This window comes from Gadus morhua, chromosome 2 (genome assembly GCF_902167405.1).
Source record: "Gadus morhua chromosome 2, gadMor3.0, whole genome shotgun sequence".
In the NCBI taxonomy this organism is placed as follows: Eukaryota; Metazoa; Chordata; class Actinopteri; order Gadiformes; family Gadidae; genus Gadus; species Gadus morhua.
In genome coordinates, this window is record NC_044049.1 from 14,612,365 (window position 1) to 14,637,951 (window position 25,587).

A 25,587-nucleotide genomic window follows, 5' to 3' on the forward strand; every position below is an offset into this window, starting at 1 on the left:
CACGGGCTGTACCGGGGTGAAAACTGAACAGAAAAAGACGGGGACACTTTCATTTTGTAGCCAGCAAAGTGATGAAAACAAGCATACCCAACAACTCCATACTGGAGGTAGAGAAAATATCCATGCGGCTTCGAAAATCTGGATGTTAGTTGACGAACAAAGTTTGGAGATGGTAAACAAATGGACTTTACACGACAATATTCACAAGCTGGAATAATTTTATGAAAAACCATGTGGATGCTTTTGATCAGTGGATTCTCACGGACATTTGGAATATAAATAATTGAGGAATGGACACATATTACGGTTCTCGGATTGCTTCAAAGGTAGGGAGTCTCTCTGTTTTATTGGCATTTCCGGTTTACCATGCTGGTTAATATCAATATTTATGGTTTTGTGCTCATGATTTATAAAAAAAAACAACCGGATGAATAAATTGTGGAGATTCTACCCTTTCTAACGATGTATAGAATGTCTGTAATGATGAAAGTTGAAGCGGGTTATGTCGCTGCGTAGTGGGAACATGTGGTCAACAAACACAAATCGCCCACCGGTGGGCGAATGGGTCTTAAGAGGTTAAAAAAGTATAGACACCCCTATGTTAAATTCCCATAGAGGCAGGCAGATTCTTATTCTTAAAAGCCAGTTATTTCATGGATCCAGGATACTATGCATCCTGATGAAGTCACCTAGGCCTTTGGATATAAAATAGCCCCACATCATCACATACCCTTCACTATACCTAGAGATCCGCATGGTTCTCTTCAGTTAGCCTTATAGCTGTTAGTTAGCCTAATGATTTCTCAATGCAAATCAAACCAGCTAATAGGCTAACTGAAATAAAACCATGCCAATCTCTAGGTATGGCGAAGGGTATGTGATGATGTTAGCGGAGATAATTTTAAATCTAAAAACATGGTAAAATGCACCAGAATGCGGGCAATTGCATGTACTTCTTTGAAAATGGGGGAGGACCCCCAGACCCCCCGCCAAAATACGTCCCCCACACTCAAAATGCCACTGACGCCCTTGAAGATCTTAGATCTTACGCCAAACTGTTATTTATGAGGCATGAAGATGTTGGGTCCCGTGCTGTCTAGGTGGAGCTCGACCACAGGGGACCTTGTGACAGTGTCTGGGAATACCATGGGAGTATTTAGGTTTAGTTAGTCCTGGTTTAGTCAAATATGAAGGTTGCTCATATGAAAAGGGAAAAAAGTGAATGAACGGGATTGTATGGATTCGGATGAACGAAGTGCATAACTAATGCATTTGTCTGTATCATTGATCCCCAGCCTATAATTCTATTTCTATTTTTATCTTTTTTGTTCTAGAGATGAATTCATGATTCAGGATGAAGATGACCTGTCATCCGGATCGGATGTCGAGGAACTCTCAACATCGGCCTCTGTGTCTGACCCAACAGCTGTAAGATCATAAAGTGTATAAGACTGTTACAGACGGTTATTGTACTCTCCATGTGATATTGTCATTATCTGTGTGAATTTCATTACACCACACAGTAATTGTGTTAGGGTTGAGGGTGCAGGCAGGCAGGTAGGACCCAGATGCAGACGGTTTAGCGAGAACAGCACTTTATTTATGCCTAAAGGCTAAGGCAAGGAACCAGGTAACTCAGGGAACTCAGGAGACAACAGGGAACAGGGAACACGCAGAACGAACAACCACAATGAAAGCACAAGGAACAAAGGAAAGACATTAGCTGTGTTCGAAATCTTTCCCTATACACTCGTTACCTATTCCCTATATAGTGTACATGATATAGTGCACTATATAGGGAATAGGGAACGAGAATTCGGACACTACGCCTAACATTTCTAAACGTCATTTGCGTCAGTAAATGCGCCTGGTATTTGTGTGACGTGATGCGCCGACATCATCTAAACAAACCGGGCTGGAGGTTGTATTGATGTTGAATGTTACATTTCCTTGTTCAAGTTTTATTAAATTAATTTTGAATGTTAAATCCCAAATAAATTGTTGACATTTCTAAACACAAGCCGGAGACTCCATCATTAAAGTTATTCGTTTTCGCGGTTATTCAGCTTCTTCTTCTCCCCTGGAAAAATACAACCGCATTGCATTGTGGTATACGGGAGTAACATGTAGGGAACATTGTATGTACCCTATTTTAAGTCCACTATATAGTGCCCAAATTGTTGTTTTTTTGTTACTCATAATAGGTTAGCCTTGATCAGCTTATCTTGAGGTTTCAACTGGAGAACATAGACACAGAGCGGCCGTTGACGGTGGCTGTACGCCGCCAGAATGTGCTCAAAAGTCCATTCTCGGTGCTCAGCCGGTCGTACTTTGAGTGGCAAAGGGAGCCGAGGATGGAATTCCTCAACGAAATGGCGGACGACTATGGTGGTCCCAGGAGGGAATTTCAAAGGTAATGTCCAAATGCTGCTTGAAGTAATGTGTTACTTTAGTATTTTACTTTTCTACTGTTCTGGTTATGTAGTTTCCCTTTAGGGAAACTACATGACAAATTGTTGTTTTTTTGTTACTCATAATGTAGTTTCCCTTTAGGGAAACTACATAACCCTTTTCACTATCAAATGACTTTTCCCCTGTGCTCTGCTTTACAGACTCCTAATGATGGCCATTCAGGGCACCCTCGGGGTTTTTGAGGGACGCTCAAATGAGCTATTTTTCACGTATGACCTTCGTGCCTTGGAGCAGCAGAAGTTCTTCAAGGCGGGGAAATTGACCGCTTGGTCAGTGGCCCACGGTGGCCCGGGGCCCCGGTCAATGAGTAGGTCGGTTTACCTGCTTATGTGCCACCAGTCAGCACCCCTAAGTGACCTCGACATAGGGGTGCTGCTCGACGAGGATAAAGGGGGCAAACTGCAACAGGTGACATCAATGAAATTCTGTCATGTGTGTTTTAATGATAAAGTAAAGATAACAATTACTTAAGAGGATGTCTTATTTTGTTTTTCATAAAAAAAAAAGTAGATATTTGCATTATTGCACAGCATACCAACAGAGCAAATTGAAGACCAACCTTTTTTTTTTTTCATTTTCGAAAAGTTGAAGGCCTGTCGCACAGAGGAGGACCTGCAGCGACTGAAGGTATCCTGTGGGGACTGGGTCTCTGACTGCGGGAGTGCCCTCCTTCTACACCTCTACATTGCAGGAGATGCCTCAAGTCATTGAGAGGGTAGTGGCCAACTACTGCTTCCATCGGTAAGAAAGAATGAAAATACTATAACATATCATGGAGTGTAGTGGCAGACAGTTAAGAAAACAACATGTGTGTCAGGGGGCAGTGTGCGAGTGTGGAGTTGTTCCCAATTTTTGAACTTTCGATTGTAGACATTTCAATTGTCAATTAAACCGTAGTAAATGAAATTAGCAAAAATTAAGGCTGTTACAAATTATTAAAAAGTAATAAACGTCATCTGACGAGGTATTACATTTTCAAACCCCCCCCCTCCAACAAAGCCTATGAGTTTTTTCAAGTGCAGGCCTTCTTCTTGTGTTTCTATCACCATCTCATCAACAGAGTGGCCAGTATGGTGCAGCAGTATACTGCCGGGTTGAACTCCTGTGGACGTTTTTTCGACCTTGTCTCTGCAAATTGGCAGCAGTTTCTGCCAATTTTCTGCTCAACGGGGGGGAAATTGACCCGGCAGACCTTCAGAGGCCTATTCCTGACGGACTGGAGCCCTGAGGGCAGTAATGCCAGGGGGGAGGAGGAGGAAACCATCTTCCAGTATGATGACTGGCTCATCAAAGTTGAAGGTGGGTTAATACATTTGATTCTCAATTGGACGTCAATGATTGATCGCTAGGGCAGGGGAAGTTTTATTGCTATCTCGCTATTATTCATTGACAAAAGTAAAGGAGCCACATTTGTTTAAAAACGGAAAGAAATTAAAAAACATAACCTGCATGTTCCCGCTGGGCCCCAAAGCCTGACAACAAATGCTGACAATGAAGACAATTTGTATTTTTGGAACTGACCGCACTTTAACTATATAGATAGCCATCTATCTCCGGTATCGTTTGTATATTGACAAGTTGATAGAATTCTCACATAAGCTTTGCAATGACAATGACACTAACGTGCTTTGCAAACAAAGTAACACTACGTATATGCCAACAGAGGGAGAGGTGGATGCCACCTTCGAAGACCTCTTAGTCTTTGTCACGGGAGCCGATCATCCTCCAGCCCTGGGCTTCCCGAGGAAATGCGAGGTTCATTTCTTCGACCAGGAGCCAGGGACAAGGCGGCTTCCCTATGCCTCCACCTGTGCCCTCTTCCTCTACCTTCCAAGAGGTGTTAGGGAGGAGGAGGATTTTGCAGATATGATGAGCACATCTCTTGTTGGGTCCCTGGGGTTTGGGAAGGTTTAACCTGACCAAACCCCTCCTCCCTTGGAGACAGGACTGCGCCCCCACCTCCCTTGGAGACAGGACTCCGCCCCCTCCTCCCTTGGAGACAGGACTCCGCCCCCCCTCCTCCCTTGGAGACAGGACTCCGCCCCCTTTACCCTCTATGTTTGTATTGTTTTGTCTTGCGTCTTCTATGTTCCCACTCGTGGCCTGTACCTTGACGTGGTGAGTGGGCTTTACACCAAATCAGGCCAACAATGTATTCCTTTTCCTTTAATCTTCTGTCATACTCTTCTGTTGAAGAGAGTATTGGTCAGAAATTAGTCAGAATTTTAAAAAAAATTAAACAACCTACTCACTTATACATATCATAAAGGTCTACCCTGATTCCTGACAAAGCAGGCAAACTAGGCAAGTTTATTTAGACTATAAGGAATTCCCATGGTGGTTAGGTTTGTGATATCATATATTTAAGAATATGATCACTGAGGTTGTTGCCTACTGCTTCCCACCAGTGAACCTATTCTCGTAAATATAGAACCAGTCATTCCATTCCTGTAGCCAATCCTCAATGCTTCACCACATAACAGAGCTCTTGGGTCATTGGAAACCTTCCATCACCAACCTGTAGCTGTTGTATCAATTGCCTGTCTATTGTTTATTTTATTTAATGATATTTTCATGCTCATTTGTCATAATTACATAATTACACGATGCAATTTCTACTTTACTATAAAATAGTCAAATGTGGAAATGATAGACAGTATGTTTATGGTAATGGAATGTTGTAGGAGGGATGGACATTATGAACTGATCTGTGCTTTTACTAATGTTATTGAGTTTTGGGAGTTTAGGCTTTAGTTTATTGGTCTGTTTCTAACCAGTTTCAAGTGTAAGATCTTGTGCAAAACCTTTTTACCTTCCAATTATTTTCCATTTATTCTTTAGTACTCAATCATGCAATATTTTCAATTATTGATATGAGTGATTTACTACACGTCTGGGTAGAATGTAGAGTAATATAAGAACTTTTGAACCCATGACAGGCCTGTCATGGTAAATACCACAGAAGAAATCCGAAGAACTAGGCTGTGCCTAGACATGTTGGACATGACACACAATTATACTGCAGTCTATTCCCCTAAAAGTTAATCAATTTAAAAGAGCAACTGGGTGCATTTGGACCCACCGTTAGCGCTGGCTAAGGGTGGGGCGCATCAGATGCATGGACAGATTCAAAAGTTGTCATGCTAACAGTAACAGTTAAAAAGTTATCGTGGCCCCCACAACACCACAACCAGAAGTGGGTGCACATCACACACTGAGTGTCTTGTCTTGTGTTGAGGACCACAATGGAATTAAGTCCTGGACTTGAATGTGTTTTTATCCTCAATTGTATTTGATGTATTTTCATGTGTGCAAGACATTAGTTTGATACGATTGAATAAATCAAAATAAAATAAAAATTGTTTAATAAACACAACTGTACCGAAAAACATACCGAACCGTGACTTAAAAACCGAGGTACGTACTGAATCGTGACACTTGTGTATCGTTACATCCCTAATAGTAATGGATGATAGTAAGGGAACTATAGGGGCCAGGGGCCGTATTCACAAAGAATCTTAGGCCTAAAAGTAGCACCTAAATCTAGGAGAGCTTAAAAGTCCTCTAGGACTCACTCAGTAAGACCTATTTACAAAGAATCTGAAAATGGCTGCAGCAAGATGGAATACTTTGGAGACAATGGAGGACTGCAAATTGATAAAGAGATATACACTACATCACCATACTGACCGCTTCTAAACTCGTGCACGAGAATCGACATAAGGGGGCGTCACTCTTAGTGATTTATCCTTAGCGGCTTTGTGGATTACTTTTAAGAGAAAACGTATACGTTATTTTTTTTTAGCGTTTATTTAGAGTTAGGAGCACTTCTAGCGGTAAGATAAAAAGCTTTGTGAATACAGCCTGAATATTTTGTGAATACATCTTAAACCAACATGACTTACCATGTTGGTTTAAGAGATGAGCCCCGTAAAACCAATATTCATTTAAACAGTAAAACATGTTTGCATTGTAATAGTTAACAATACCACTATATGTGCCAGTGGTATCAATAATTATATTCATAAAGCTGGTAGTGTCTGACTTTAACAGTAGTATGGACTAGTAGGGCCTCTTATCAAAGCCCTCCCTGTCCTCCACCCTCACGGTGACATGAGCCAGATGCCTCTCTCAGGGGCCACTTATATGTAAATGAGGCAATCGGGGGTTCATCTTTTGAAAGTAGGCCTATATGGTGTGAAGAGAGACACATTAATACAGAGTTTAATGTTTTGCTTTACTGTAACACGATTTACCTTACATAATTATATACTTAATATCTCAGTGAACTGAGAACTATACTGATGTGGGGGGCCATCTTTGATCCAAGGAACTCCCGGCATATGAATGACAAAGGGACAGGGCCTCCTGACTCGGTTTCTCTCCACGCTGATATCACATTTGGGCAAGATGTTCTTTTAAGCCTCCATGTTTTTCTACCATACTAGCTAGCTAGTCGACTGAATTTACTGAACAAACTAACCAATGATTAAAACAAATTGGAACAATGTTTTATTTCAGTCTGTTTACCAACTTCAGCAAAGACTGAGCTTAACATTGGTCTTCGGACGACGCTATGGCTGTCCAATCAAAAGGAGTTATGGGTTTTAGAAAGATTTTCTCTAATCATCATGCAGAAGTTCGGGGTCCAGTGAAGCTCCGTTGGTGGGACAAAATTACAGCATTATCCAATGAACGTTTAGCCCGGGTTGCTGCTAAGAGGGCCCTAAGCATAAATTGGTCAGGGAGGCCCACACACACACACACACACACACACACACACACACACACACACACACACACACACACACACACACACACACACACACACACACACACACACACAATGTCATCATAGAGTAGGGGTGGCCAACCAGTCAGAGAAGAGCCAATTTTTTACTGTTTTACTGCAAAGAGCCGAATCACATGTACACACACATACACACCTCTGCTCAGACAGATTTACTGTAATTTGCTTTCACAAATGCAGCCATCATTGTTTCTACCACATCCATGCCACGGGTTCTGTCTTTAAATTGCACTTTTTATTTATTAGGTTAAAAAAAAAAGTAATTTGCCCGAATTGAGTGATAGGGTAGGCCTACACAATTAAGAAAACACAACAGTGGGCCATAACTAATTTATAAACATATATTTGTAATGTAATAATGTAATCCTTATGACATTTTTTTTCATCAACCTTAATTTTAGGGGGACCCGCCCCACGGTTTCGATTTCAGGCTTTCAGGTGTCCACATGTTCAGTTGAACACGGTAATTCTGTACTTGTACTTCTTTGTTTCAGAGATTATGGCTTGGAGAACCTTCGTATTGCGTTGCAAGCTGCTTTTGAATGACTGTACTCGACGGCTTCTGATGGACGACGTTGGACCAGCTGTGTTGCAGCAGATTGCAACAAGGTAGATCTTAAGTTTCAGATGCTTCTAATACTAGTAGTTGGCCTCAAGTTTAGCAGTAGGCCTACGTTGCAATAACTTATTGCAACGTATTATATACTTATATATGCTTATATATACATTATTACCAGAGCCGGACAGTTACGGAGTACATTTACTTGAGTACAGTACTTAAGTACAATTTTTAGGGATCTGTACTTTACTCAATCACTCAATCACCTACAGCAATCACCTTTGCTTTCCGCCAAAGCCAACTCCATGGTCAGAATTAGATGAGAGACGATTGTTGATTTGATTGATAAAAAAACTGAGAAACACATACATAGAATTGTTAGCTGAATTTTCTTTTCTGATATTGCATATTTATGTAAGCTGAGCAATTGTTTTTATGTTCTTGAGTATACTGTTATACTTTATACAACGGGGGACCTAAATCCAGTGATCTGATTGGTTCCCAACTGTTGTATAATGAGCGTATACATAACTGCTATGACGTCCGATCATTTTGTGAAAGTTTGCATATCACTCCGCGCCTGGAAGTAGAAACAGTTACAAAGTAAAACATGTGTTGGATGATGGAGAGGGTGTAAATGTTGTTACTCCGGAAGTGAGCAAGGCGATGGAGAGACTAACGAAAGCTTAAGCACACGGCGAGTGAACTGCTCCATAGGATAAGTTGCAGGCGAACCGCTCTATCGGAGCCTTCTCTCGGAGGAACGCTAAAGTGTGTTGCATAGCGACCGTCGATGCATAGCGGCAGCCAGGAGGGACTACTTTTTGGTAGTCTTTAACAAAACGGCTACTTTGACTTTCTTGGTTTCTTTTTAAATGTAGTGTGTCTATGACTTTCGTTTCGCCATAACAGTAACCGTTGTATAAAAGCAATAGATCACTTCAGTCAGTGGCATGTGCTCATTATACCACTGTGAAGGGGGTCGCCGGCCCTCCGCTGCGCGTCGGGGCCGGACAACGCCCCTTAACAGTGGTAGAATGAGCACATACCACAGCCTGGCGTGATCTGTTGCTTAAGTATACTATTGTGCTATTGCCATGGTAAAAAGATGAAAATTACTTGATTTTACTTTCAATTCCTTTTACATTCTCCAATGTTTTAACATTTTTCATAACTCCATGTAGGACGTTTCTATACATAAATGTAAGCATTGTGGCAGTAGTAATGCAATATTTAGAAAACATACTCTTGTACTCTTGATACTCAAGTACTTTTAAAAACAAGTACTTCAGTACTTTTACTTAAGTAGACATCTGACTGTAGTACTTTTACTTGTACTTCAGTAAAATTTAGCAAGGGGTATCTGTACTTTTACTCAAGTAAGGAAGCTGTGTACTCTGTCCGCCTCTGGTTAGGGGTAGGGTTAGGGTAGTGAAGCAAGATAGTAGTGAGTAGTAATTTCTCTTGAAAATTTAAACTTAGTAGCCATAGCCTACTATACCACTTGTTTGACATATGTTCTGTTCGGTTTTGGGACCTCAGTGGTGGAACGAGCTCCCTGCCGCTCTCAGGACCGCAGAGTCGCTCACTATCTTCCGAAAAAGACTCAAGACTCACCTGTTCAGAGTCCACCTCGACTCTGCATAGCCACCTTCCCACTTCTGACCACCATTGTACACTGTACTGTATTGTATTGTATTGTATTGTATTGTATTGTAGTACTTAACTGTGTAGCAACTGCAGTAGCTGCTATCATGGCTGTAACACGGGGAATTGATTGACCTAGCGATTGTGGTACTTGCACTTTGTTCTATGAACATCCTTTCTGTACCGACAGCGATATATTACATCATGACAAATGTACTTATTCTAAGTCGCTTTGGATAAAAGCGTCTGCTAAATGCCCTAAATGTAATTGTAAATCTTCAGTGTCTATACTTCTTTTTGGACAATTTATGTGTTAAATTTTTTTTATATAATTAAATGTATTGTCATAGCCTACTATACCATTTGTGCCAAAGTGCCAACAACTTTTTGGACATGCCTGTTAAAAAAGGTTTTTTTTACGCTCAAACTGTTTGTGATGTTTCCTTTGGATTTAAACGCAAGTATGACATGCATGACACTTATCTCAAAAACAAAGCAGAACAAATGTTAAGCAGAAATTACACAAAACAGATATGCCCATTGCAAGAACATGGTTTATTACTCAATGTCAGATGTTTTCATCTTCTTGACGCAGCCAACCACCTGGATGCTCTTCACAGATGTCTGCAGGACCCGTGCACAGATTATGGATCATACACGCAGACACAATGAGCATGACTACTAAATCCAGTCTGGTGTTCTGGGCCCAGTTGTTAAAAAAATGTAATCTGGATCAAAATGATCTGGATTTGGAAATCCCATGTTTTGCTATCCAGGATCACTTGATCCAGATTACTTTTATGCCAGTTTTTCAAAGAAACTTTGGATAGGATCAAAGTGATCCAAATCCCAAATTTCAGAATTACCAAATCTCGATTACCGAATTTTAGAATGGAACCAACAGTGCAGCCTACAGGCTTGGCAAAGAACAACAAGTACACCGAAAAATACAGGTGGCCACAAATAGCCATTGTTTGTTTTAATTTTAAGAAACAGAAAAATGATAATGAACTGAAACATTTACATTCCTTATTTAGTTTTGGTAATAAACAAATTTTAGCACTGTCCAATGGAAACAAATTGATTGATCAGACTGCCCAGTGCCATGGACACAACCTTCACCTGATTACTCACAGTGGATTTGTCCACTCCCATATAGTCTCCTGACTTGGTAGAAAGTCCCAAATGCGTAAAAGCGCGAGCGCAATTAAGCACTGTTCCTCCACGGAACAAAAAATAGCACTGTCCAATATTCAAAAAATGTTAGGATCATTTACAGGACAAAGCCCAGCTTTTTCCACCTCTGCCTTTAGGAGTTGTATCTCCATTTTCACTTTTGTCTGCTGCAGTTGGGTTAGCAGGAGTTTCTCTTTTGCCAGTTGAATCTGAATTTCTGCTCTTTCAGTTTCCTTTCGCAGAAGCACCTTATAGGCGTCACCATCCTGGCCCGAGGAACGTTTACGCTTTGTTTTAGCAACTCTAGAAACAACTGGCTCCATGGTCTGGGGGGATCCATCGTCCTCCTCAATCGCTGGAGTAAGGTCCAGGAAAAATTCCTCTGCAGGAGGGTTCGGCTCACATTCTCCAGCCTCTGTCATTGTGGCCTCTCCATTTCCTTCTACACCTTATACCGTGCAGAGCCTCTGACTTTTCGCCTCCGACGATATCGAGGACCATATCAGTGTATTCACCCCTTTTATATGGCTTGTTACCAGTGCGAGGGTTTTTTGCCTCACTGAGGTCCTTGGTTGCCTTGGCCCGCAGGTTTTTCCAGCGCAGTGTTACCTGTTTTAAGGTCCTCTTTTGGCCAGACCCCAAGGCATTGATTCGGTTGGTAATGTCTTCCCAAATGGTGTCTTTCCTTTTCTTGGTGACCTCCCCACCCTTTGCCGAGCTGAAACCACCTACTATTGTGGCAAAATTGGCCCGAACACCCTCCAGTAGTGCGTACGTTTCTGCCACAGTTAAATTAGGCAAGGCAAGGCAAGGCAACTTTATTTATATAGCACTTTTCATACACAAGGCAGACTCAAAGTGCTTCACATATAAACATTGTCATACAATAAAATAAAATAATAGATGAGTAAAAGAAAAACATATGCAAAGAAATGGTTAAAATAGAAAAAGGCATTTTAGTATTAAAATAGAAAATAAAGGCAAAGTTAAAAAAGCTTTTTAGAAAGTGCAATGTATTTAAGATTTTAGCAGAAAGCTATAGCAAACATTAAAGTCTTCAGTCTTGTTTTAAAGGTGCTCAGAGTTGGGGCAAGTCTTAAATCCTCTGGGAGTTTATTCCAGCTATTTGTTGCATAGTAACTAAATCCTGCTTTCCCATGTTTTGTGTTTACTCTGGGGATAATTAACAGATTGGTCTCAGAGGATCTTAGTGGTCCAGAAGGCTGATGTAGTGGAAGCATATCAGTTAAATATTTTGGGCCTAAACCATGTAGGGATTTATAGGATAGCAACATGATTTTAAAATCAATTCTCTGACCTACAGGAAGCCAATGTAACGATTTCAGAATTGGTGTAATATGATCAAATTTTTTGGTCTTTGTTAGAACTCTAGCAGCAGCATTCTGAACAAGCTGAAGCTTCCTCAGAGTTTGTTTTGGAAGACCTGTGAGGAGACCATTGCAGTAATCAAGCTTACTAGTGATAAAGGCATGTACACGTTTTTGTAAGTCTTCGGTGGACATGAGCCCTCTAAGTCTTGCTACATTTTTAAGGTGATAATATGCCGATTTTGTAACTGATTTGATGTGACTGTCAAAATGTAAATCTGAATCCATGATAACCCCTAGATTTCTGGCTTTGATTGAGGTTTTCAGGGACAGAGAGTGAAGGTGTTGGGTTACTTTAAGCCTTTCCGTTTTAGAACCAAATACAATTATCTCTGTTTTGTCCTCATTTAGTTGAAGGAAATTTCGGCACATCCATTCCTTCACTTGCTCAATGCACTGGCACAGCAGATCTATGGGCCGATAGTCATTTGGTGATAGCGATACATAGATTTGCGTGTCATCAGCATAGCAATGATGGTCAATATTGTTATTTTGCATGATTTGCCCTAGTGGGAGCATGTAGATGTTGAATAAAGAGGGTCCTAAGATCGAACCTTGTGGGAGTCCACATGTCACGTTGGTTGATTCTGATACAAAGTCGCCAATGGAAACAAAGTAGTTCCTATTTTGTAGGTAGGACCTGAACCAATTTAAGACAGTGCCTGAAAGCCCCACCCAGTTTTCTAACCTTTCCAGAAGTAATGTATGGTCTACAGTGTCGAATGCAGCACTGAGGTCAAGTAGCATTAGTATTGAGGTTTTGCCAGAGTCTGTGTTAAGACGGATGTTGTTTACAACTTTAATAAGGGCGGTCTCAGTGCTGTGCAGGGGTCGAAATCCTGATTGGAAGGTGTCATAGCAACCAGTTGATGCTAGGAAGTGATTTAGTTGCTGGAGGACAACTTTCTCAATGATTTTACTTATGAAGGGTAGATTTGATATTGGTCTGTAGTTGTTAATAATAGAGGCATCTAGGCTCCGCTTTTTTAAAAGGGGTTTAATAACTGCAGTTTTCAAAGCTTTTGGGAACTTGCCTGACTGGAGAGAGTTGTTAACTATCTGCAATATGTCTACTGCTAGGCAGTCGAAAACATTCTTAAAGAGGTTGGTAGGTATAGTATCAAGGCAACAGGTGGATGGCTTTAGTTGTGTCACAGTTTCCACAAGATTTTGAGAGTCTATAACATTAAAGCATGCCATCCTTGCCACGTAATTTTTGCCTGAACAGGGTGGTAGTTCAACATTTTTGTTTGACGTGGAGATATTGATGGCGCGTCTGATACCTTCAATTTTATCAATATAAAAAGCTGCAAACTCATTGCATTTCTGCGTGGAATGGAGATCAGGTGGAATTTCTGTTGGGGGGTTGGTCAGTCTGTCAACAGTTGCAAATAGGGTTTTTGCATTATTAGTGTTGGTTTTAATGATATTGGAGAAAAATGTTTCTCTAGCATTTTTTAAGTCTAAATTGTAGGCACGGAGGCTCTCTTTATAGATATCATGGTGAATATGAAGTTTTGTTTTACGCCAGATGCGTTCAACCTTCCTGCATTCCTTTTTCTGTGCTGTGACAGAAGCAGCTTTTCTCCAGGGTGCCTTTTGCTTTCCAGAAATCGTTTTAACCTTATAAGGTGCAATGACATCTATGACTTTCAAAATTTTCAAATTAAAGTTTTCTACAAGATCATCAGCAGAACATGGGTTTAGAGGTGGTAGCAAGGAGATGGCCTTTTTAAAAAGTACATTAGAATCTTCATTGATATACCGTTTTTTGACAGTGTTTGATTTTGTCGGTATGTCGGGAATAAAAGATATGTTAAAGAAAACACAAAAGTTGTCAGACAAGGAAGGATCAGTCACAGAGAGATCAGAAACATTGAGGCCCTTTGTGATAACCAGGTCTAGAGTGTGCCCCTTACAATGAGTAGCCTCTTTCACATGTTGAGACAGTTCAAATGTGTCCAAAATGGTAAAAAGTTTTTTTGCACACTTGTCATTCAAATCATCAGTATGAAAATTGAAGTCACCAGTTATAACTAGACAGTCAAATTCTGTGGAGATGCTAGACAATAATTCTGTGAATTCATCGAAAAAATTTGCAGAATATGTGGGTGGCCTGTAAATAATTAATAGGAGAACTCTGGGGGAGCATTTCAATACAGCACTAAGGTATTCGAACGATGGAAAATCACCAAATAACATCTGTTTCCCCTGAAATACATTTTTAAATATAGCAGCAACCCCTCCACCTCTTTTTCCAGATCTACATGCATCAAAAAAGTTATAGTCGGGAGGAGCTGTCTCTATCAGAACGGTTGCACTGTTATTTTGCTCCAGCCATGTTTCAGTTAAAAACATAAAATCCAGTTTGGAAGTGTTAATAAAATCATTAACTAAAAATGATTTGTTATTAAGAGACCTCACATTAAGTAGAGCCATCCTGATGGTGCTGTTGATAGGCTTTAAGGTTGTTTTTGGTTTGGAGGCAATAGATATGAGATTTGTGAGGTTAGCAGTGTGTCTAAGTTTCCCTTTGTTTACTCTCTTAGTGGTTACAGCATGAATGCGAAAGTTGCCCTGCTTTGACGTAGGCAACCTTGGGTTCAGCAGATTATGAGAAACTTCCTTTATACTGTGACTACGGCTGAACCCTTTTTTGTCTCAGTAATACTCAGGACTACTATCGGGGCGGGGGTGGGGCGCCGTCCTCCTGGGTGTTAGCAGTGTTAGCAGCCTGCGGCCATGACGTGGCGATGCTATCATTGACACAGATGCAAGTTTGATGCCAGCATGTTCCAGTTTCTTAAATTCGGCTGGAAAATCGCAAAGGGAGACATCGGAGCTGGAGTTCTTGTTGTGGCTATGGGAGAGATGAGGCTGGAGGTCATCATCGATGGGGGAATGCAGAGGAGGGGGGTGGCCATTCCTCGCCAAGCCAGCATCAGCGATGGGGGAGGGCACAGTGTTGATGGCGTCGGGCGGGCTGTTGTCTCTCTTCAAGGTCTGTGGGCTGTCTGCTATCTGTGTGTCAGATAGTGGCAGAGTAGTTGTGTGGGGGAGGCTGTAGTCTCGCTTCTTCTCAACCTGTGCTCTGATTGTGGCCTGTGCGTCAGACCATGGCAAGATTGTGGCCTGTGCGTAAAGCGAGAAGAGTAGATTGTCCCTCAACAGTTTTGAGCCTAACCTGTTTGGGTGTAGGCCATCTGCTCTGAAAAGATATTTGCGCCCCCAGAATAAGTTGAAATTGTCAATAAAGTCCCTTCCTCTTTCATTGCAGACTCTGGAAAGCCATGTATTCAGTGCAAGTAGACGACTGAATCTGTTTATTCCCCTGTCAACAGTTGGTATGGGTCCACTGATGGAAGACTTGATGTGTATTTTGTCCAGTGTATCCAATAGATCAGTGTAATCCCTCTTCAGAAGTTCTGACTGTTCTCTTTGAATATCATTAAATCCTGCATGCACAACAATCTGTGAGATTTTGGGGTTTTCCAATATGATTTTGGCTAGTTTATGGTTGATATTACTAACCATTCCATATGGGAAGATGCATGTTTTGATCTTCTTACCGGTTATATCCTTGATAGTTGAGTCTCCTATAATCAGAGTGTCTGGTTCATCTGCTTTCTCTGAGATGGGCCCTTGTTGGACGGTGGCAGACACATGCGCAGCCCGCCTCCGTGGCGACTGGTTGTTCCGTCTCTGTCCGCACTGTCCGTCCGGACGCATCTCGGGGCTCAGGGGTGCATCGGTGGCAGGCGCGTTCGTGGACTCTTGAAGTGGCAGGAACCGGTTCTTCAGTGGCAGGGTTGATTTGAGTGACGGGCTAATCCGGCTGATAACTTTAGCTTTGGGTAGCTTAGCATTTGGTGTTGAGTGAACTTGTTGATTTACTTTGGTATGTTGTTTTGGCTTAGCGCCGACTCTGTTCCAGTGAGACGCAGCTGGAACTGTCTCTCTCATGTCCAGCTTCGGGAAGGATACAGTGTAGCTTTGATCATCTTGCTGTATCTGAGTGAGCTCAGCAAACTCACCCATCGGCACTGTATCCTGTGATAGTCCTTTGCATTTTTCTACTGCTGCTAGTCTCGTTTCAATTAAAGCCAATGTCTGTTTCAGTTTGGCGCAGTCTGTGCATTTCCCAGTCTCCGTGCCTGAGATATCCGAATACAGAGGCATGTTGGCGATAGGAAAGTCCAAGGCTTTTTCTGCGGTCTGATCCGGGAGTAAAAAGTGCCAAAATGTATTGTTGAATCGAGCGATTGAGGACGACGGAAACAAACTATATACTGTTAGGTAAATAAAATAAGATAAAGTAGATCTGAACGATGAATTAAGTAGTTCTTTCCAATGCCCAGCGGGGCTTCGGGAAACATGACCACTCTCTCTCCTCTCTCTCTCTCCTAAATTAGGCCCTTTTGACTCCATGATTTCTCCTTGGTCTCCATGATTTCGCACACATTTCTCTTAACGCCTTGGGCATTATTGCTTTGGCCTGTGATCAATTAGGCTTATAGTAATTAGCTTGTTGCTGGTTAATTGGTTTGACCACTTAAACACATCATGTTTCGCACACATTTCTCTTAACCTACAGAGGCATCCAGATGGCGGGTATTGTTCATCGGTACCATAGGAGAAGGCACCCTGCTAGGGTGTACGCTGAGCGTGCCAAACCACTTGAGCAATACACTTCAGATGAACTGTATGCACGTTTTCGCTTTGGGAGAGATGACATCAAGTACATTTCAGACCTGATTAGACCAACACTCCAACACAAAACCCGAAGGAGTCATGCTTTGTCCGTGGAGGAACAGTGCTTAATTGCACTGCGCTTTTACGCATGTGGGACTTTCTACCAAGTAATAGGAGACTATATGGGAGTGGACAAATCCACTGTGAGTATTGTGGTGAAGGTTGTGTCCATGGCACTGGGCAGTCTGATCAATCAATTTGTTTCCTTTCCCAAGGATAACCAGATTGCTCAGACTAAGCACAAGTTTTTTCACATGGGGAACATGCCTAACACGATTGGAGTTATCGATTGTACACATGTGCATATCCAAGCACCTCGTGAGAGGGAGTGGGAGTATGCAAATCGGAAGGGGAGGCACAGCATCAACGTACAACTTGTGGGCAACGCCGACCTCATCATCACCAACTGTGTTGTGAAATGGCCAGGGTCTGTCCATGATGCACGCATTCTAAGACAGAGTGCACTATACAGAGAGCTCCAAACAAACCGGCCAAATGGCATTATATTGGGAGACAGCGCTTACCCACTTCTACCATGGCTAATGACCCCTTTTCCGGTTGCAAATACACATGAGCAAGCACGCTTCAACATTGCACATTGCAAAACAAGATGTGCCATTGAGCGCTTAAATGGAGTGCTGAAGAGAAGGTTTGCCTGTCTTAACCTGCGAGTAGAACCTAAGGTGGCATGCAACATAATTCTGGCCTTTATTGTTCTGCATAACATCGCCACCAGGCGTCATGTCCCTTGCGATGCCAGTGACGCTCATGATGGACCTGAGCCTGATGTAGACCCAGAACAGCCACGAATGGTCCTACCTAGTGAGGGACACACTGGACATGCTATAAGAGAGGGAATGGTACGAAACTACTTTTAACTTTAAATAACTGTGTACAATTTTTGTGTACAAATGTATCATAGCTTTTCTTTATTTTTTACTCATCATTATCATTTTGATTATCATTTTTATGATTTGAATTCATTCGAAATATGAATAAATGTATATCATTTGCCAAAAAACTGATTTTGTCATCATTCATTTTGTTTAAAAAACTCAGAAAATTCAGAAAATCACAACTGAATCCACCCTTCTGGTGGGATCAGGATAATCTTGTTTTTGTGGATCAAATGTATCCCAAACCAACTTCAAAGTTTTGAACAACACAAAGGAAGGTTTGATCCAGATCAAATGTAAAATCGGATTACGTGATCTGATCTTCTTTCTGAATCCATCTTTAGTTTTGAGCAACCCATTTTCAAGATTTGATCCAATCCGTTATCCGAAATCCCACTGGATTACTTTTGAAAAACTGGGCCCTGGAGATCTCTAAGGCCCAATCCCATTTCTAGCCCTTACCCCTTCCCCTTACCCCTCCCCCTTACCCCTTCCCCTTACCCCTCCCCCCTGCCCCTCAATACAGAGGGGTAAAACGTTCCCCTAGGAAATGGGACGCCCCTCCATTACGTGGCTTCATCGTCGCTGACTGCGGACAGCTGACTGCTATGTCAACAGAGGCCACGAGTAGGCATGTTTCAGATCAAGCATACGTTGCGTTGCCTCACAGACGTGTCTTGTCGTGAATAATTTGTTGATAGGCTACAAAAATCCATGTCTTACATGCACAAACACATTATGGTCACTGGAATGTGATTTGATCTTCATTCTAACTGACCACTATATCAAAGCACAACAGTACAAGAACATATTGCATTTGGTTTCTTTATTAAAAGTAGACAATTACCGATGGAAACACGTAAAATGTGCCGGTGGAAGAGCATGAAGATCCTAAATAATGTTAAAACGTTAATTCGTATTAGTTACGATCAGTGGGTGTTCAGAAGGAAATACAGTTGAGTTCCACGCGCACAGACCCCTCTCAAAGGCGGCAATTGAGTCGCATTAATTATTCATTCATGATGCCGTCCTCACCGGTTATAATGTCGGTTGCCTTGGCCATTTTTCTGTTTCTACGCCTTTCTGCTGCTAAAGAAAGACACCGGAGGCGACGAATGTACCACCGACGCATACGTCTGCTGACGAATCAAATGATGGTACGTATAACTTCTTTATTTTTTCATTGTATGAAATAGGCCTATCAGTTAACCAGCCGGCTCAGCTGGAAATGTAGGCTAGCTCTCGTATGTGTTACTGTTTGTATACGATCTGTTTTTTAACCATGTAGGCCTATGTGTTAATTTATTTTTGTCAGTGCCGGGTGAGTTAGGAAATGTTATCATCAAGTGGTTTTAAATAGTGATGTAATGGTTTGCCCCGAGGCATCGGGGCGTGTGTCAAGTAGGTGTCGGCTCCTCCCCAGCGAAGCTCCGTATCGAGTAGGATTCACAGGCGAAATTACGTTGTGCTGTCCCGCGATATGAAAATCTTAGACAAATGATTTATGAATTCTCAAATGATTTGATCGAACCACTTTGGTGGTTCATCTGGCTGAGAGGCTTTGACATTTCATGACGCATCATCTCGACCCCAGTTTGAACATCAGTCTTTTTGTTTCTCCAGGCGGATCGTCCACCTATGTACTGCAGGGTGGATGTGACTGTGCCCATCCTGCGGATATGGCGCGATGAGGGGGCTGAACTGTGGCAAGACTTTCGCCTGTCCAGACGTGCCATGAACAGCCTGCAGAGGCTCCTGGACAGGGGGCAAGATCAAGGTTGGGGGAATCAATTTGAAATCCTGATCTACGTCTATTGGCTTGCCCATGGACTGTCATACCGGGTGGTATCCAGTGTGTTCAGTGTACCAAAGGCAACTGTGCACAGAGTAATACACCGGGTGGCACAAAGTATATGGAACAATTTGAGCAGGGTGATCTCCTTCCCACAGGCCTATGAGGAGCTGAAAGCAGTAGGGCAAGGGTTTGCCGATCTATCAGGGACCCCTGCTTTTGTAAATGTTGTCGGGGCGATAGATGGAACCCATATTCGGATCAAGCCACCACAACGACATCGATTAGACTATCTAAATTATAAGAATTTCTATTCAATTAACATGCAGGCCATATGTGATGCAAAGGGGACATTTTTGGACATTTTTGTGGGCTACCCAGGGTCTGTCCATGACACAAGGGTAATGAAAAACAGTCCCTTTTATTTGACTGCCAGGTATCCACCGCCAGGTTACATCCTCTTGGGTGATGGTGGGTACCCCTGCCTCCAGACGCCCGTATGTCTGTTGACTCCCTACAAAGAGCCGGTGATTGGGCGGGTGCAGCAGCGCTTTAATTACCGCCAATCCAAGGCGCGTTCTGTAATAGAGCGGGCCGTAAATAGTTTTTCTTGTTGGTTTTTATATGCTTACTTATCACTTGTAAATAGTTTTTCTACAGTTACCTGTTGGTTTATGTTCCCTTTCAAGTTTATCCTGATGATTATGTTCATACTGTGTTATTTATTTGTTGATTGATAGTTGTTTTAAAACTCATTGATAAATGTTTTAAAACTATCTGCTTCTTGTAGCATTTATCACACATAGAAAAAACTTTTGTAAACAAGAAAATTTAATTGTTCAACAAGTAACTTTAAAATTAGAAATATATATAACAATAATAAATAGGAATAATAAATAGCATACATTTATAAATAGCAATAAATATATACAATAATAACAATAATAAATAGGAATAATAAATTAATAAATATAAATATATAAAACAATAATAAATAGGAATAATAAATAGCATAAATTAATAAATAGCAATAAATATAAATATATATAACAATAATAAATAGGAATAATAAATTAATAAATAGCAATAAATAGAAACATAACAATAATAAATAGGAATAATAAATAGCATAAAATAATAAATAGAAATATATACAACAATAATAAATAGGAATAATAAATAGCATACAAAAAACATAGGAACAACAAAAATCAATAATTATAATTTGTTGACCATCCTCTCAAAGAGATCAAGAAAGCGATCTGTCTTGGCCTCACTCTCTTCATGGCGCCTCTGCTCCTGAAGTGCCTCCTCAGCCAGGAGTTCTGCAACTGTTTTGGACCTCCTTCGCATGATTGATGTGGTCGGCGGGTGTACTGGGGTGCTGGCTGCTGTCGGGGGTGCTTGGTTGTAGGGCTCCACCATCTCCTAAAGAAACAATGCAAGTCAGTTGTTAGAAGTCATTTTCTTTAGAAATGTTCAGCTAATATCTCATGAAACATGATTGAATTGCAGTTAGTGAAATTCATGAAACCACATCACCCTCACCATGAGGATAACCATGGGGTCTTCTTGAATCGAGGACACAAGGACTGGTGGGTCGATTGCTGGCCGGGCACCAAGAACCTCATGCATCAAATCGTAATACTGCCACGTCGCCACAGTCACCTCCCCACTTTCCGTCCCCGACCCAGTTTTGGAAGTCCTCAAATCCTGAAAGAACAAACAGACACACACACACACACACACACACACACACACACGCAAATATTCAATTACAACAAAAACAATGGTCTCGTTTGGTTGATACATTCATTAGGCAATTGGTAATTGTTTATTTCAAACTAGACACATACCTTGTACTTCTTTTTGAGGTTTTCCCACTTCTTAGAAGCCTGTTGCCTTGTAACTTTTCCCTCCATCCCCATTTCTTCCAGAAAAAGCCTACATCACAGCCAACGTACAGTATAACGACACAGACATTCAGTGGGCTATTGAGCTCAACACAGAAATACCAAAGTAGAAAACAGACGCAAGAATGAAAAGATTGAACAACGTAAGACTCACTCCCACTGTTTTCGGGCGATCATTTTTGACTTGAGAAACTCATTGTCCCTGGTCGACCTGAAATTAATGAGGCGTCTGGTCTCCTGTGGTGTCCCTGAGGTAAAAGTGGAAAGGAAATCTTCAGTTTGACAGGCGAGCGACGTAGCCTAGCTGGCAGCTTTACCGATATCAAAGCAGTGCGCCGGTATAATCAACCAAGGAATAGTAGTAGTAAGCAAATCCACTGCACACAAATTTGACTTGAAACCTTAACATGTCATGTCAAGGGTTATCGGATATCTATCTCAACAAATAGCGATAACGGAACACATTAGCATCGGCTTCTAGTGATTCAAAACAAACTTGACTAGTGAATCAAAACAAACTTGACTAGTGATTCAAAACTAACTTCACAATTAAAAACCGCACGAAAATAGTTTTATTACACCTGTCTGCCGTAATTTAAGTGCTGAAAATACTTACATTTGTGCATTTCCTTTGTTTGAGCCATCGCTGCTGTTGATGATGATGGTGATTTCGCTTGGCCACTAGAGCGCGCCAAAATCTTGTATGTATAGTTCAACGGTTATTTACCGTTATGCCATGTTTTATATCGAGCTCAGAGATCGCATTGTCCGTGTATGACTTCGAGCTGAATACACAGTCAACTTTACATCATGAGTCCGAATGATAACAACTAGTAAAAATGCATTTTCGGCCGGATTTTCCTCGAAGCCCTCCCTTTGAAGTGTGGTCCTTGGATAGCTTCGTTTCAAGCTACGTTTTGGCTTCGTTTCAAGGGCTACGTAGCCTTTTGTCTTCGCCCTACCCCTTAACCAAAATGAGAATTGGGACACCCTTACCCCTTCAAACCAAGGGGGAGGGGTAAGGGGGAGGGGTAAGGGGTAGAAATGGGACGCACCCTAACTCTCCTCCATTTGCACTTTAGTCTACCGAATGCCTGCTCTACCACTACTCGGCCTCTGCTTATCTTAGAGTTGTTCAGTTGGTCCTGCATGGTGAGGGCTCCGTTGTCCCTCTTCGGGGTCATGATGAAAGGGTAAGCTTGCCTAATATAGGCACTATCCCTGAGCAACATGAACCTCCCCATCTTGTCGTTCCAGTTTTCAAAAAAAGTGGATTTTCGTAGAATTCTTGCATCATGCACCTTGCCAGGTGCACCCACAAATATGTCACGAAACCTCCCAGTCTCATCCACAATCCCTTGCAGAACAACAGAGTAATATTTTTTTCTGTTTAAGTAGTCCCCCCCTCTGGTGTGTGGTCTTTGTATCTTTATGTGGCAGCCATCAATGGCCCCAATCATTCCTTGCATGCCACACTTTGTGTTGAAAGCAGCAGAGGAGGCTGTCTTCTCACAAATGGTGGGCCAGCTGACAAAAGAGGGCACCATGTTGCAAAAATCTGAGAGCACTTCAACAATACATCTATGGGCTGATGATTGTGACACGTTAAATTTGTCTGACATTTCACGAAAACTATTCTGATTGGCCAAATACCACAAAAAAAGTGCAAGCTTTTGTCTCAGAGGAATGGAAGAAGGGCCTCCTGTGTGCTCTTCATTGAGGCTCAGCTGCTTCAGTAGGTAAGTTATGTAATCAAACTGGGAGTGGGTAATGCGAAGATGTCTGTCAAATGTGTGTTCATCCATTTGAAATGGTATTTCCCATTCGGTACCAGTCTTGAGAATTTGCCGTGGTATAACACATTGGCCAAGCATTGATATTCTGAAAAGGAGAACATGAAGTGTATTAGTTCCTAAATCACAGACAGATTAAAAAAAAATTGAATGCCACATCAAAATACAAATACCAAACACCAGAGGGGGGGACTACTTAAACAGGAAGAATAACAACTCTGTTGTTGTAATATTGATTGACATTACATCAGGACAAATTTTGTTGTATAAACATACAATTTGTTTACTGTCATACCGTTTTGTGCCGTTTAATAGGGGAAGGGGTGTAAGGAGACAACACGTAGCCTAGCCAAATGGATAGACATATTTTTCTTTAGATGTTTTTGACTTTTTCAAAAAAAAATTGCAATGAGGAAGGCTACAGTGCATAATTACCTCATCCGTCGTTTGGCCTCTTCCATCTCGTTTGTGTATGTAAGTACACTTAATTGCTGACAGTCAAAATGCCTCTTCAAAAACAAAGCGAGTATCAGCTTAGCGCGGCGGTCGTCCATGTTTTCTGCTTACATCCTACTTCAAAGCCTGGAACGCTTTGAAGTAGGAGCTAGTACAGTTCAGGTAGGATAAGTCCCACCTGCCACTGGTTTGGATGGGCTCTGGAACGCACCATTAGCTGTTGCACAGCTCTCCTCGGCTTTTGTTGAGCACAATCACGCCGTCATGCACGTTCACGTCACAAGATCTAGCCTGTGCTAGAGCCGATGACAGCTTTGCTTGTCGCGAACACAAAAGCTAACCGTCGCAGATGTCTAATCGATTAAAATGATTAAACAATTGGCAATTTGATTATTATATTTTGGGCATTTTTGTGTCGGGACCCCCGTTTACATGGCTAGAGGCTATCTGCTTCTTACATATCCAATGTGCTCCCGGTAGAAGCTAAATGCCAACGTAAACGTTCTTTTCATATCATGCTATCTTCACAAACGATATGCCATATGAAAGAGATTCCATAGAGTCTAACGGTATAAACCTCATCATTTTGCAAGCTTATTTCGATTAAGTAGATGTGAAAGAATAACGTCAATAACATTTCCTGGTGACACTTCCTGGTTACACGTGATGACACACACACATCTACGCACAAGCGCACACACTTGATTCAACCCTTTCAAACTATCAGCTGTAATAGCTCTGCTAATTTATATATTATCTCAAATGTATTCAAACTTTATCACTTTGCTACTTGTTAACTCTTCACTTTATTTTTCCAATTTTATTTCTATTTTTTAAATGGTGTGAATGTTTACATTGTTTACTAATTGAACTCGGTTAAAATCTTTTCAATTGATTTAAGCCATTCAACTTTTCTTTAGTGAGGTGTTTTAAGGTGGCTAATTGGCAATCATGAACAAGGTGCATACATATATTTAATTATTATTGTTATTTGTTCAAGAGTAAAACAAGATACCGGACTGATATCGGTATCAGCAGGTAACCAAAGCTACGGTATTGGTATCGGAAGTCAAATGTGGTATCGGGACATCCCTAGTTTCATGTACAGTCAGGTGCTACTGTTATATTCCAAACAAGAGACACACACATACAGATACAGGCAGGGCCGTAGCACCAAATTCTGCCGTAGCACCAAATTCCGTGGAGGGTTGTTGCTGCTGGTCCACTTTCTGTAACAGTTTCTGTAATTTGTTTCACAAATTAAGTTTTACTAGCAGGCAGCTAGGATGATATAGCCATGTGCCATGTCATGACTTATGGGGCTAACTATAACCTATTAGGGCTGTCAATTTTTATTCGAAGTTCGAATATTCGTTCGAAGGTGGGGTGAAAAGTTCGAATTCGAAGTGTAATTCTCCATTCGAACTGTAAAAATGCGCTATAAAGAAGAGAGCGGCGAGTGGCTTCTCCTCAATAAAGCGGCCCTCCTGGATCCCCGCTTCTCCCGGTTAGTCCACCTTTCCCCTGCACAGAAACATCTCGTGACTGAAAGCCTCTCACACGATCTCACTGAAACGGAGACCGACACGGATCGCACACGACAGGGAGAAAAGTCCGCTGCTGCGATGGGCAGCCTGTTTGGGGACTTATACAGCACGGTTGACAGAAGCAGCTGCAGCGGTAACGGAGAGCTGCGAGACTACTTGAAGGAGACTCTCTCCGCAGATAAAAACCCGCTCAGTTGGTGGAGAGATACAGGGTGTCACAGGTACCCACAGCTTTCAAAGTTGGCGGGTCAGTACCTGTGTGTGCCAGGAACGTCTGTGCGCTCCGAGCGCGTGTTCTCCTCAGCAGGAAATATTGTAAATAAAAAGAGAGCTGCACTCGATCCAGACCAAGTCGACAGACTTGTTTTTCTGGCCAATAATCTAAG

The 25,587-nt window shown here is 41.8% G+C and overlaps 1 protein-coding gene across 1 annotated transcript; it reads left to right on the forward strand.

Annotated features, from left to right (window-relative positions):
• The first annotated feature begins 16,656 nt into the window (after positions 1-16,656).
• On the forward strand, positions 16,657-17,682 carry LOC115557625 (putative nuclease HARBI1). The gene has a single exon (XM_030375585.1). It carries the CDS (start codon positions 16,657-16,659, stop codon positions 17,680-17,682), a length of 1,026 nt encoding a protein of 341 aa, XP_030231445.1.
• The last annotated feature ends 7,905 nt before the right edge of the window (positions 17,683-25,587 follow it).

Excerpts from the sequence above, each read along its gene's own strand:
- LOC115557625 (XM_030375585.1), top strand. The coding sequence starts at position 16,657 with ATGGCGGGTATTGTTCATCGGTACCATAGGAGAAGGCACCCTGCTAGG.